Source organism: Motacilla alba, chromosome 28, assembly GCF_015832195.1.
Source record: "Motacilla alba alba isolate MOTALB_02 chromosome 28, Motacilla_alba_V1.0_pri, whole genome shotgun sequence".
Taxonomy (NCBI): Eukaryota; Metazoa; Chordata; class Aves; order Passeriformes; family Motacillidae; genus Motacilla; species Motacilla alba.
This window is the reverse complement of record NC_052043.1, coordinates 228,329-242,652: the sequence shown is the minus strand read 5'-3', so window position 1 is coordinate 242,652 and position 14,324 is coordinate 228,329. Positions and strand designations below refer to the sequence as shown.

At 55.6% G+C, this 14,324-nt stretch overlaps 1 protein-coding gene across 3 annotated transcripts; it reads right to left on the bottom strand.

The window, feature by feature from the left end:
• Positions 1-1,347: 1,347 nt before the first annotated feature.
• SUGP1 (SURP and G-patch domain containing 1) lies at positions 1,348-14,259 on the bottom strand. Of its 3 annotated transcripts, none has more exons than XM_038163674.1 (14): positions 14,206-14,259; positions 12,729-12,900; positions 12,311-12,414; positions 11,486-11,710; positions 9,351-9,474; positions 8,559-8,662; positions 7,475-7,598; positions 6,320-6,870; positions 5,940-6,046; positions 5,317-5,494; positions 4,770-4,876; positions 4,020-4,165; positions 3,111-3,240; positions 1,348-1,987 (listed from the first exon to the last, which is right to left on the bottom strand). In XM_038163674.1, the coding sequence occupies exons 1-14, from the start codon at positions 14,228-14,230 to the stop codon at positions 1,961-1,963; spliced, it is 2,124 nt and encodes a 707-aa protein (XP_038019602.1). In that variant the 5' UTR covers positions 14,231-14,259; the 3' UTR covers positions 1,348-1,960. The 3 variants fall into 3 exon arrangements, with proteins under 3 accessions (XP_038019602.1, XP_038019604.1, XP_038019603.1); XM_038163676.1 differs by having other exon boundaries at positions 7,475-7,586; XM_038163675.1 differs by having other exon boundaries at positions 9,351-9,462.
• Positions 14,260-14,324: the final 65 nt, after the last annotated feature.

Sequence of the window (14,324 nt, the reverse complement as noted above, 5' to 3'; positions counted from 1 at the left end):
AAGCGGCGCCCGGTGACAGCGGCGACAGCGGCGGGACACGTCAGCGACAGCGGGGACAGCGGGGACACTCCGGGAGGGGCAGGGAGGGGGCTCCAGGCAGGGGTCATCCAGGAGAGCCCGAAACCCCCTGCCCCGGGCAGGACCCCGTTCCCCTTTTTCAGTCCCCCTTCCCCACCCTTCATTCCCCTTTCCCGGTCCCCCGTTCTCCATTTCCATTCCCGGGGGGTCTCTCCTCTTCCCAGGGTCCCTCCCGGTCCCCCCTCCCATTCCCGGGGGTTTCTCCCATTCCCGGGGTCCCTCCCGGTCCCCCCTCCCATTCCCGGGGGTTTCTCCCATTCCCGGGGTCCCTCCCGGTCCCCGTTCCCGTTCCCGGGGTCCCTCCCGGTCCCCGTTCCCATTCCCGGGGTCTCTCCCGGTCCCGGGGGTCTCTCCCGGTCCCCACTCCCCGTTCCCGTTCCCGGGGTCCCTCCCGCTCCCCGTTCCCATTCCCGGGCTCTCTCCCGTTCCCGGGGTCCCTCCCGCTCCTCGTTCCCATTCCCGGGCTCTCTCCCGTTCCCGGGGTCTCTCCCGGTCTCCACTCACTCCAGGGCGGTGACAGCGCTGACACCGAAGGCCACCGGGAGGGCGAGCAGGGGGGCGGCCAGGGCGGCCGGGCCCGCCGGGAGCTGCATCCCGGCCCCGCCGCCAGCACCGGGCCCGCGGACTTCGGCCCCGGGACCGGCCCGGGCAGCGCCCTTAAAGCCACAGAGCCGCCCACGGAGGCACCGGGACACGGCGGGACAGAGGGACGGGGACGGACAGGGGGACACGGCGGGACAGAGGGACGGGGACGGACAGGGGGACACGGAGGGACAGGGGGACACGGAGGGACAGGGGGACACGGAGGGACAGGGGGCTCCTGGAAGGGAAGAAAGGAGTCCTGGGAATAAGGAATGACGGGAGGGGAGGGAGGATGGGGGAGAAGGACGGGGATCGGGAATGGGATCCAGTGCAGGACTGGGATCCGGGACTGGGATCGGGAATGGGATCTGGGATCCAGGGCAGGACAGAGGTCCTGGAAGGAAGGACAGGGGGGCACGGAGGGACAGACTGGGATCCTGGGGCTCCAGGCTCCCAGATTTTGGATTTTCCCTGGATAACCCCCCCACCCCACCCTGGAATGGTTTTAATTAAAAGCCAAGCCCTCGACTCTGTAATTAAAAAAATTAACAGAGAATCACATCAAATATCCCAAAAAAACCCCAAATCCAGCTTTTTTCCCTGAAAATCCTTGGAAAACCCAGCTCCAGGTCAACCTCCCACCCTAGAAAAATCCCCCTCTTCCCAAAAAAATTCCAAGGATTAAACTTAAGGAACAAACAAGTTTGATTTTATTTACAGACTCCGTGAAGAAAATTTGCATTTCCAGAGGTTTTTTTTCCCATTTTTAGGACAACAAAATCCAACTGGATGTTTCCAAAGCTTGGTGCTGGAATTTCGTTGGATTTTTCCAAAGTGTGGCTTTGGAATTCTGGGTCTTCATCATCCCAAAGCACAGGAGGTGTTGGCAAAATTCCTGGGAAGGGAATAAATCCCCCCCTGGATCCATCAAATCCTGGAATTCCCAACGGATCCAGGCCAGATCCACCCATCCAGAGGCAAAACTGGAGGCACTGGTTCCCCAAATTCCCCAAAATCTCTTGGATTTGGCATTCCAAGATAAAATCAAGGAATAAAATCCCCCCTCGTGGAGCAGCACAAGATCTGCCATTCCCAAAAGTCCCAAACTCCTCGGAACTGGAGTCCACTGGGGGATTTTTGGGGCTGCTCCAAACCCTCCCCCGTCCCCACAAAAAGCTGGGAAAGCTTTTCCATGGGGGAAGGAGGATTCCAAAAAAAGCCAGATAATGTTGGGAGAAAAGAGATGGATAATAAAGTTTGGGATAAGAACTCCCAGGAAATCTGTTGGGAAAAGCCCTCCTCAGTAGTAAGGTCGCCGCGGGTTGTTCTGCAGGGAGAAAAAAAACACAATGGAAAAATCATCAGGATTGGGGATTTTATCCCAAAAATCAGCCTCTGGATTCTCTGGGAAAGCCACTGGAATGTGACGCTTTCCAGGTTCTTTTCCCCCAAATTAGAGGCAGCTTTTGGCTGGAAAGGGAAAAGGCAAAATCCAAGCTTGGTTTGGCTCCCTGGAAAATGGTAATTCCAGAGAAATCATGGGATTCGTGGAGAAGTTTCCCTTGGCAGGGGTTTCATTGGGATAAAGCTGGGAATAAAACTGGGAATGGAAAAAAACCAGGAAGGAGAATTCTGCATCCGGGAGGGTGATTTGGTTCAGGATGAGGAGAGGAATTCCATCCAAGAGGAATTTCCCAGCTGCCAACACTCCCAGAGCTCCCCCGGGGATTCCAGGGATCCGTCCCTGCCCCGTTCCGGGGGATCCCCCTCATCACTGGCTCATTCCCATTCCCATCCCATCCCTATTCCCATCATCCCAACCCAATCCCACACCAGTGAGTTTGGCCGGAAGCGACAGATCAGCATTAATCCCATCCCATTCCGGCTATCCCAAACCCATTCCCACTATCCCAATCCCATTCTCATGATCCCAATCCCATTATCCTGTGATCCCGTACCAGCGGGTTGGGCCGGAAGCGGTAGGCCAGCACTGACCCCATTCCCATATCCCATTCCCGTTATCCCGTTATCCCATACCAGCGGGTTGGGCCGGAAGCGGTAGGCCAGCACTGACCCCATTCCCATATCCCATTCCCGTTATCCCGTTATCCCGTACCAGCGGGTTGGGCCGGAAGCGGTGTGCCAGCACTGACCCCAATCCCGTTATCCCGTTATCCCATTCCCGTTATCCCGTTATCCCGTACCAGCGGGTTGGGCCGGAAGCGGTACACCAGCATTGACCCCAATCCCGTTATCCCGTTATCTCGTTATCCCATTCCCATTCCCGTACCAGCGGGTTGGGCCGGAAGCGGTAGGCCAGCACTGACCCCAATCCCGTTATCCCATTCCCGTTATCCCGTTATCCCGTACCAGCGGGTTGGGCCAGAAGCGGTAGGCCAGCACTGACCCCAATCCCGTTATCCCATTCCCGTTATCCCGTTATCCCGTACCAGCGGGTTGGGCCGGAAGCGGTAGGCCAGCATCATGCGCTTGCGGAAGGCCTCGTACTCGTCGTCCTCCTTGGTCAGCTCCGCCGGGCGCTCGATCCCGAATCCCGCCCCGTCCATGGTCGTGGTGCCCCTGCGGGAACCCGGGAATGGCGCGGCTCGGACACCCCCTCCCCGGGAATTCCCTCGGGAATTGTGCCCCCGGGACCTCCCTGGAGCTCCTTCCCAAGTCCCCAGGGTTTGGTGCTGGATGCAGGGATTGGTTTCCTATCCCAGATTCCCAGGATTTGGATGGAAGCAGGGATTGGTTTCATTCCCCAGATTCCCGGGTGTTGGATGGAAGCACGGATTGGTTTCCTTTCCCAGATTCCCAGGATTTGGATGGAAGCAGGGATTGGTTTCCTTTCCCAAATTCCCGGGGTTTGGATGGAAGCTGATCCACCTCAGGAAAGCCTTCGGAATACCCAAAGTGGGATCAAATCCCAACGTTTCTGGGCATGGAATGAAATCAAGACTGTAGGATCACACAAAGCTCGGATCCTGGCTGGAATATCCTCCCCTGGATGTGCTTCCCACTGGGTTTTTTTAGTATTTCCATGATTTTATGACTCCAAGGAGAGCAAATATTCCCAGGAATTTCTGATTTTAAGGATTGAATCCTGGGAGAGGGGAGGTGCAGACAGGAATTCTTAGAGCTGCACTTCCCTATGGAAATTGGGGCTGGAAATTCAGGATTTGAGGGCTCAGCCAATTCCAGCTACAGCCACAAATCCAGGAGAAAATCCTCCCAAAAAAATCAGGAATTTTTTCCCGGGCTGAGTTTTCCATGCTCAGGTGAGAAATCCCAGCTGGGCTGCGATCCCAGCAGGAGTTCCCAGAAAAAAGGAAGGAATAATCCGCAGGAACACTCACTTGCTGACAGGGTTTTTAATTCCCTGTCCATCGGACCCCAATCCCTCTCCTTCCTTCCATCCCATTTTCATCAGCATTTGGTATCCGATGTTTTCCACCGTCAGCTTGAATTCCTTGTACTCGGAATAATCCGGCTCCCGGCCCTCCTGCAGCAGGAAAAAGCAGGGAAAGGGGATTTTTTATTCCATGGATCACTGGAAAAGCAGTCAGACCCCCCACCAAACTGGGATTTTGGGAAAGAACTGCCAGGATTTCCCGGGATTCCAACAACGGCTCCGGAATTCCAGGTTGTTCCCTGGATCCAGCCTCAGATCCGGCTCTTTCCTAAGGCTGAATCCCAGGGAATGTCAGGCCCCGTGCTGGAAAACAGGGATGAGGCAGCTTCTGGGAATTCCAGGGTTTGGAAGGTGCTGGAGCTGCACTACTGCCAAAATTCCCGTTTCTTCCCAGCTTGGTACCCACTGATCCCAAGAGGAACCGAGTGGGAGGTTTGTCTGGAATTCCAGAAAAATCCCAAACTGTGGAATTCCAGAGTGGAAAGGGACCTTCCCAGGATGCTCCCAACATTCCTTGGACTTTTCCAGGGATGGAGCAGCCACGCATCCTTTGGGAATTCCACCCCATTCCCTCCCAGGGAAGGATTTTTCCCATTTCTGTGCTAACAGCGGGAATCTGATCCCTGTTTTTCCCTGCAGGAACGGCTGGAGCAAGGAGAGCTGTAGGAATTCCCAGAATCCCAGAAATCCTCACCTTGAGCGCCTTGAAGGTCTCCATGAACTTTTCCAGCTCGTCGGGCGGGAGGAAATCCCCGATGAAATGCTTCCCTCGGCCCATCTGGGTCAGCTGCTCCGCCCACTCTGGAAAAGCAGGACAACACCGAGCTCATGGAAAACCCCTGGGGATTCCTGGAGCACCCCCGGCACGCACGAGATCCCCAGGCTGAGAAATCATGGAGAATCCCTTGGGATTTCTGCAGCACACCAGGGGTTTAAGGGGAATTCTGGAGCACAAAACCTCCCGGGAATGCACAGCGAGATCCCTGAAAAACCAGGGAGCATCCCAGGAGGGACTGTCCCTGCAGCTCCCAATCCAGCAGGGTAGGGATGGAATTCCCCCTGGAATGCCGATCCCATCCTGAGTCTTGTCCATCTCCATGCGGCACAGGCGGTGCTCCCTAGGGATGGAATTCCCGCTGGAATTCCCAGTCCCACCCACCCCGAGTCTTGTCCATCTCCATGCGGCGCAGGCGGTGCTCCCTAGGGATGGAATTCCCGCTGGAATTCCCAGTCCCACCCACCCCGAGTCTTGTCCATCTCCATGCGGCGCAGGCGGTGCTCCCAGGTGCCCAGCTCGCTGTCCACCTCCTCGTCGCTGTCGTAGCCGTGCTGGTGCTGCTGCAGCGCCCGCTCCCACAGCAGCTGCATCTCCTGCATCGCCCGCTTGTGCTTCATGATCATGTCGTACATCTGCTGCATCTGGCAACGGGAAAGGGGGTCAGCCGGGAAAACGGGATCCAGGCTGGGGAAAACGGGGTTCAGCCGGGGGAAACGGGGTCCAGGCTGGGAATTCCAGTGGAGCACAGCCCGTTCCACAAAAGATGGCTCCAAACCCTAAAGAATCCCAAATCTCAGCCCCAAAAGGCAGGAGAACTCTGCCTGCGCTTCATGATCAAGTGGTGCATCTGCTGCTTCTGGGAATCATGGAAAAATGGGATTGAGCCTGGGAAAAATGGGATTCATCCCTGGAAAAGCTCCTCTGGGATTTGGGATTTTAGGGCTGGAAAGCTCCTTTGGGATTTCAGGGCTGGAAAGGTCCTTATTCCCAAACCCTCTGCTATTCCCAGGGATCCCAGGGATTCCATGGTGGAAAACCTCTGTTATTCCCACTGGAGGGATTTCAGGGAGGAGTTTTGGGATTTACCTCCTGCTGCTCCTTTAGCTGCTTCTTCTGGGCCTCCGAGAGCTCCGTGACTCCCACCAGCCCCACGGGTTTGCCCTTCTCGTATCCCAGACCCTTCAGGTCTTGAACTGCAGGAAAAAACAGGGAAAAACCTTTGGAAAACCAGGGAGATGGGAAAAGCCTCGGAGAGGAAATGAAAGGGAATAAAAGGGTGGGAAAAGAAAAGAAAAAAAAAGGAATTCTGTTTGTAATTCCCGCAGAGCGAAGGGAAAATAAAACCACTGGGGAAAAAATGGGATTGACAGCAGAGATTCCATGGAAAACTTGATCCATGTCCATCTCAGGAAACAAAAGACGACTCTGGAGCCACGAAATTCCCAGGAAATCCCAATAACACTCACCTGAGAGGGGAGAGGGAGAATCCAGCTGCTGCACCAGCTGCGGGAGGGGCAATTCCACCTTTTCCTCCTCCGGCCCCCACCGGCTCTTCCTCTTCTTTTTGGTGCTGCCCGGAGCGGGATTCGGGGTCACGGACGGATTTGGGCTCGTGGCAAGATTTGGGATTGCAGCTGGATTTGGGGTCAGGGCTGGATTCGGGATCGGGGCAGAATTTGGGGCCAGCTGATCCGGAGGGGAGCTGGAGGATGAGGACGGGGCAGGAGAGGCCGAAGGAACGGGAAGAGCAGCGGGAACAACGGGAGAGGGGACGGGAAGAGCCAGCGGCGGCGGGACGGGAACGGGGAGAGGGAGAGGGGAGGGGACGGGGAGAGGCGGGAAGCACAGCGGGGAGGGAGAGGCCTCGGGGCTGCTCTTGCGTTTGAGGCCGGATTCTCCGGGAAAAGGGGGATTCCCGGGAAAAGGGGGATTCCCGGGGGCAGCCCGGGCCCTGCGGAACTCCTCCAGCTTCTGGCGGTAGTAGCGGTGCCCTTTGCTGTGGGGCTCGTACAGGAACCTGCAAACAATGGCAGCAGCTGGCAATTCCTGCCGGGAATGCTCACAGCATTCCCAGGGCATTCCCAGGGCACTCCCGTCTCTCCAGCTCCACTCAGAGCAGGATCCAGCCATGGAATTCCTGCCTGGAATACCCAGAGCACTCCCAGCTCTCCAGTCGGTCTCAGAGCTGGGATCCAGCAGAGTTTCCTCAGGATTTTTCCCTCCTGCAATTCCCAGAGCATTCCCAGCTCTCCAGCACCATCCCGTGTACTCCTGCAGCCAGTGCAGCTTCCACTGGCATCCGGGAACACAATTCCACAAAGGAAAAACAGCCTCAAAGAGCAGGAATGTGCCGATTCCTCTGCACCTCAACTCCTGCTGCTCTGAAACCTCAACCCAAGAATTCCCAGGGAATTCCTGGAAAACACCCCCCAAAAACCAGGAATGCTGCCCACCTGAAGGCAGGGATGTCCCTGTTGCTCTGCAGGGCAAAGTTCCCACCTCAGCCCCCCAAACGTGGGCCCCTCAACTCTCGCTGCTCTGAAACCTCAACCTAAGAATTCCCAGGACTTCCCCTGGGAATTCCCTGGAAAACAAGCCCCAAAGCCAGGAATGCTGCCCACCTGAAGGCAGGGTTCTCCCTGTTGTTCTGCAGGGCAATGGCCTCCACCTCGGGCCCCCCTGCAGCCACGAACTGCGCCAGCTTCTCCGCCGAGTTCCGCGTCTCCTGGTCGGCTGGGGGGGAAACTTTAGGCAGGGATTAGTCCTGGGCCCAGCTCACCCCAGCCCAGCCTAACCCGGCCTAAGGACCCCAGAGAGGCCTAAAGTCGGGTTTAAAAGGGGAGAATCGGTACAAAGGATGAGTCAAAAAGAGTAAAATATCAGTTTAAATCTGAGTTTGGGGCAGGGGTGAGGCCTAAGGACCCCAGTGAGGCCTAAAGCCGGGTCTAAAAGGGGACAACTGGGACAAAGGAATGGCTGAGGGGCACAAAAACTTCAGTTTAAACCCAAGTTTGGGAGCAGGGATGGGAGCGATGAGAGGTAAGGCAGCTTTGGGCTCCCAAATCCCAAATTTTCCACGTGCCAGGCACTTTTCTGCAGGATTAAACCCCTTGGAATTAAGCCTAGTCAAAGGTCTTGTCATTTTTCCCCTCTACCAGGCACTTTTCCATAGGATTACAGCACCTGGAATTATCCCTGATTAAAAATTTCGGATTTTTCCCTCGTGCCAGGCACTTTTCCATAGGATTACACCACACAGGATTATCCATATTTCAAGATTTTGCCCCTGAATTACCCAGGAACAAAGGAAATCCTTTGGGAAATTCCAAATTCCCCACAAACCCACTCAATCCTCCTCTCACTGCACCCCCTGAGGCGGTTTCAGGGGGAATTCCCCACGGAAAATCCCAAATCTCACCTGGAAAAGGGTGGATACTCCAATCAAATCCAGCAAAAACTGAGGGAAAAAATCCCCTCTTCCTCAATTTTCAGTGCTGGAGAATTGTTTTGGAATATTTTTGACAACTACAAGGAAAATCCCATTCAAAATCCCAGGAATATTTCGGGAATCCAGATTTTTGGCACAAGGATTCTCCTTCCAGTTGGGAATTTTCCTTCCAGGCAGCCAAACTTCCACCCCAGTCCCAAATCAATCCCAAATTTCCCTCGTGCTGCTGCCATTCCCCAGATTTCAGTGGGAATTACCTTTTTGGGAAGAGGCTGCCTGGGAATTTTGATTTTCTTTCCTTATTTCTGCCACTTTCTTCCTGTAGTAAAGGAATTCCCTGCTGTTCTTATCATGCAAAAACCTGGGAAAAAGGGAAAAAAAAGAGGAATAATTATCTAAACATTGACATTCTGGGATAGAAACAGCTCCAACTCCCAGATGGAAAAATGGAGGAATTACTCAGAATGCACCTAAACCGTGGAATTAGATTCTGGAGTTTAAATCCAAGGATTTGCATCCAAATTTTTGTTGATTGAAGGGAAATTAAGGAGGAATTCTCTGCCCATCAGTGCTGGGATCAGAAAACTTTTCCACCCATCAAATCCAAACATTTCCACCCTTCAAATCCAAACATTTTCTCCCCTCAAATCCTAAACATTTTCTCCCCTCAGGGAAGAACACCGAACCCAAACTTGCCATCCTTAAATCCAAACAATTTCTCCCCTCAAATTCCAAACAATTTCTCCCCTCAGACTGCAAATTTTCTGCCCTCAAATTCCAAATTCTCTCTCTTCAGGGAAGAACACTGAACCCACTTTTCCCCCTCAAATCCCGAATTTTCTCCCTGAAATCCCAAACATTTTGTCCCCTCAGGGAAGAACACCGAACCCAAACTTTTCCCCCTCAAATCCAAACAATTTCTCCCCCCAAATCCCAAATTTCCCGCTCACGGGAAGCACCCCAAACCCAGCCCCCTCACAGGGAGCGCCCCAGCCCCCTGCTGCCCGTCCCCCCGGCAGCCCCCGGGCTCCAGGCCCTGCCCGACTCACGAGAAAGCAGGGTTGTCCTTGTAGTCCTCCATGGCCACCTTCTCGAGCTCGGGGCCGCCCTCAGCCACGAACCTGGCCAGCTTCTCCACCACCTGCCGCGTCTCCGCGTCCTCTGGGGGCAAAACTTTAAGGAGGCTGTCAGTACTTGGGGTTCAACTGCCCCCAAACGGGAAACAGGGAATTACTGCCGAAAACCACGGAGCAGGCACACGGCAATGCGGGAAGAGAAAGGGTGAGACGGGGCAGGCAGTTGTAGAAAGCTGTTCTCAGCACAGTTCCTGATTTCCTGAGCTCCCCAGGGCGTTTCTACGGGGAAAAGCTGAAGTTTGGGGTGGGAGGAGGTTAAACATCATCCCATTCCCGCTTTTTCTGCTATCCTGAGGTTTTCCTGGATACTTTCACAGCTTCTCTGGGAATTCCAGCCCACTCTAGCCAGGAATTCTCTCCCCAAATCCCACCCAAATCCACCCTCCCTCAGTTTAAATCAATTCCCTGTGCCCTGGAATTCCCATCCCAAATCCATTCCCTGCGCCCTGGAATTCCCAAATCCCAAATCCATTCCCTGCGCCCTGGAATTCCCAAATCCCAAATCCATTCCCTGTGCCCCGTCCCTCCATCCCTTATCCCAAATCCTCTCCAGCTCTCCTGGAGCCCCTTTAGGCTCAGGAAGCAGCTCCAAGGTTTCCCTGGAGCCTTCCCTTGGGCATTCCAGGGATTGGGAATCCACCAGCCCACCCCAGTCTGGAGGTTTCTGCTGCACCCAGCTCATCCCAGCTTTAATGAGGCACAGGCGGCTCCCGCTGGATTTGCTCCCTACAAATCCCAGCAGGGAAAGAGCAGGAATTGGGTTTTAATCCAGATTCCAGCTGCCCAGCCGTTCCCAGAACATTCCCAGAACTGCCTGGCTGGAGCAGCAGCTCCAAAAACCCTGGAGGAGTTTGGCTTCTGTGCCCAGGAATTCCCACAGGGATCAGAGTGGGAATAAACCCAGGGATTTTGGGAATTTTGGGAAGCCACGCCGATCCAACAATCCTGAAACGAAGGCAAACCCACCTCAGCTCTCTGCATTTTTCCCAGCACATTTCACGCTCAAATCCCAAATTCCCAGGATTATGCTGGTACAAGTCCCAGCAGAAAGGGCTCCCCGGGATTTTGGGGATGGATAAATGAAGCCACAAAGCCGAGTGTGACTCGCTGAGCTCCTTTTATCCATTAAAACCCGCCCGTGAAATTCCCATTCTGAGGCAAATCTGCCTCGGGGCCTCCCGCCCTGGATTATCCCAATAAAACCCGGGATAATTCCTGCCACATCTTTGTTTTTCCAGGCATTCAGGACCTACAGGTGAGATTTTTTACCTGGATTTTAGATTTTATCTGGGCACAATTCTGTGCTGGATGCATCGTTTATTTTATTTATTCACACACATGGATTTTCCCTGCATGTTCCCAAACTAATTCCTATTTTCCAGCACTCAGACCCCCTAAAATCCCATTTTAAGGACAAGAATCAGTATTTCCTGGAGAGCCCAGCACTTGGCACAAGACTCCAAAGGTGCAAATCAGAATTTGAGGGAATCATGCCCCAAACTGATCCCCTCTCCTAGGAAGGAATCCTGGCCCTCCCTGACCCCTATCCCAGGATAAATTCACCCAATTTCCCAATGGGCCTGAGGGAATTCTATCCCAAACTGATCACTGTCCCAGAGCCTGAATCCCACCCTATTCCCTAGGAGGACTGAGGGAATCCCAAACTGATCCCTGTCCCAGGGCCTGAACCCCACGCTATTCCCCATTCCCATCCCAAACTGATCCCTGTCCCAGGACCTGAATCCCATGCTATTCCCTAGGGGAACAGGGAATTCTATCCCAAACTGATCCCTGTCCCAGGACCTGAATCCCACGCTATTCCCTAGGGGAACAGGGAATTCTATCCCAAACTGATCCCTGTCCCAGGACCTGAACCCCACCCTATTCCCCCAGGGGGACTGAGGGAATCCCATCCCAAACTGATCCCTGTCCCAGAGCCCGAATCCCTCCCCACTCCCCTCTGGGCCTGAGGGAATCCTGCCCCCACTGAAGCCCCATCCCGGGACGGCGTTCCCAGCTCCAGCCCCAGAGCAGGAGCTGCCACTGACCTTTGATCTCCAGCCACTGCTCGTAATCCTCCTCGTCGTCCTCGTCGGGGCCCTGGAAGGCGCGGGGGCGGGCGGGCGCGGGGCCGGGCCGGGGCTGCGCGGGGCTGCGCGCCTGCAGCATGCGGCTCAGCGCCTGCCCCGGCCGCTTCCCCGGCGGCGCCGGCCTCCTCCCGGGGCCCGCGGCGGGCGCGCTCCCGGGCGTGCCGGGGGGATTTGGGGATTTTTCTGTGGAGAAAACAAAAGGAAATTATTCCCGGGAGTTCTGTGTTCGGGGTGGGGAAGGCTCCGGGCCTGCCCCGGCTGCTTCTTCCCTGGGTTTGGGGCTGGGGCGTTCCCGGAGGGGTCGGGGGAATTTTCTGAGGGGAGAATAAAGAGGAAATTATTCCTGGGAATCCTGGGTTTGGGGTGGGAGAGGCTCCAAGGCTGGAGCATCTGGCTCAGGGCCTGCTTTGGCTGTGTCTTTCTGGGGTTTGGGGCTGGGGCACTCCTGGAGTTGTTGGGGGGATTGTTGGGGGATTTGGGGATGTTTCTGTGGAGAAAATGAAAGGAAATCATTCCTGGGAATCCTGGGGTTTGGGCTGGGGTACTCCTGGAATTGTTAGGGGGATTTAGGGCATTTTCTGAGGAGAGAAGGGAAATTCCTCCTGGGAGTCCTGGGTTTGGGTTGGGAGAGGCTCCAGGTCTGCCTCAGCTGCTTCTTCCCCACGTTCGGAGCTGGGGTATTCCCAGAATTTTTGGGGGGATTTGGGGCAGTTTCTGAGGGGAGAGTAAAGGGGACAGAGCTGCTGGGAATGCCAGGTTTGGGTTGGGAAAGGAAGGACCTACCAGCATCGGATTTTTCCCTCTGGAGCTTCAGGAATTGCTGCAGGAAGCTCCCATCGTTCACGAACTTGTTGGACACAGAGGCCTCGTTCTCGGAGCCGTCGTCACTGAGCGGGGACAGGAAAACAAGAGCTGGAACTGGGGAGCTTCCCTGCCCTTCCCAGGTGGGATTTGGGACAGGAAAACCTCCTGCAGTTTCCTCACCTACCACCGAATTCCCAAAAGAACCCCAAATCTCCTTCCTCCTCCATTAAAATTGGGATTTTCCTCCCCTTGCTCCACCAAAACTGGGATTTTTGCTCCCTAATCCACCAAAACCATTACTTTCCTCCTTCTGCTCCACCAAAACTGGGATTTTCCTCCCTCAGCTCCTCTTCCCACCCCCCCTTTCAGCAGCCAGACTCCCGGGATGCCCACGCACTCTCCGAGCAGCGGGAGCTGCGGGATGCCGAGGGAATTCTGCCGCGCCTGCTGCTCCAGCCGGGCCTCGATCTCGCGCTTCTTCTGGGCGATCAGCTCCTCCTGCTGCAGGATGTTCACGCTCGTCTTGGCCGACTTGGACTGGGACACGCCGAACCAGCGGCTCGCCTTCCCTGAGGGAAAAGGGCAGGGATCAGCCTGGGAATTGTGCGGAATGAGGGGCCCTTTCCCTGGGGAAAAAGGCAGGAATTAGCGCGGGAATCGTCCGGAATCGGGGGCCATTCCCTCTGAGGGAAAAGGCGGGAATTAACACGGGAATAGTCCAGGAATCAGGGTGCATTCCCTGAGGGAAAAGGGCAGGAATTAGCACAGGAATTGTTCGGAATCAGGGACCATTCCCTCTGAGGGAAAAGGTGGGAATTAACTCGGGAATTGTCTGGAATGAGAGGCAACCTGAGGGGAAAAAAAGGGAATTTTTTTTTTCCCTGAGGAGAAAAAAGGGGGATTTAACACAGATCATCCCAAATGAAGGGGCTCATTCCCTGAGGGAAAACGGCGGGAGCTCACAGGGATCAGCCTGAGTCTGGGGACACGTTCCCTGTGGGAAAAAGGGTGAAATGAACAGGGATCAACCCGAATCCAGGGACACATCCCACGCAGGAAAAGGACCGGGATGGCACGGGGACCATCCTGAATCCGGGCTCACATTCCCTGAGGGAAAAGGCGGGACCTAGCCCGGGAATTGTCTGGAATGAGGGGCGCATTCCCTGAGGGAAAAGGGGGGAACGAACAGGGATCATCCCAAATCAAGGGACACCTTTCCTGAAGGAAAAGCGTGGGATTTGACAAGAATCATCCTGACACGATGCTTGCTCTCCCTGTGGGAAAAGGGAAGGAATAAACTGTGGGATCATCCCAAACTCAGCTTCCCTATAGAAAAAAAAAGGAGGAAAAAATCAACAGTGGGGTCTCTACGAACCACCAGCTCAGCTTTCCTATGGGAAAAGAGAGAGGGAATGAACAGCTGGGTTTCCTGTGGGAAAAGGAGAGGAAAAACCATCAGTGGAGCCTCCCCGAACTACCGGCTCTGTTTCCCTGAGGGAAAAGAAGAAGAAAAATAACGGGGAGCGCACCCTGGACCCCAGGCTCGGTTTTCCTGTGGGAAAACAGAGGGAAATTAACAGAGGAGCCATCCCGAACCAGCAGCCCGGCTTCCCTAGGGGAAAACGAGCCGGGAACGAAGGCGGGGATCCATCCCGAACCCCCGGCTCGCCTCCGCTGCGGGAAAATAAGAGGGAATTGAACGGGGGGGCTTCCCCAGCCCCCGACTCTGCCGGCACACCCCCACCCCCGGGCGCACACCCCCACCCCCTGCTGCCGGAGCCCCGGGAGCGGTGGGGCGAGCCGGGGGACGGCAGCGAGGCGGGCGGGGCGGCGGCGGGGCCGGGCAGGGCCGGGGCCGCCGGGCCGGGCCGTACCTGGCGCATCCCTGTGGCTGTCCATTTTGGAGCCCCCGTCCCAGCATGCCCCGCGCCGGGCGCGCCGCGCCGGGGGCCGCGCCGCTGCAAGCGGCCCTGGGAGATGTAGTCCCGCAAGG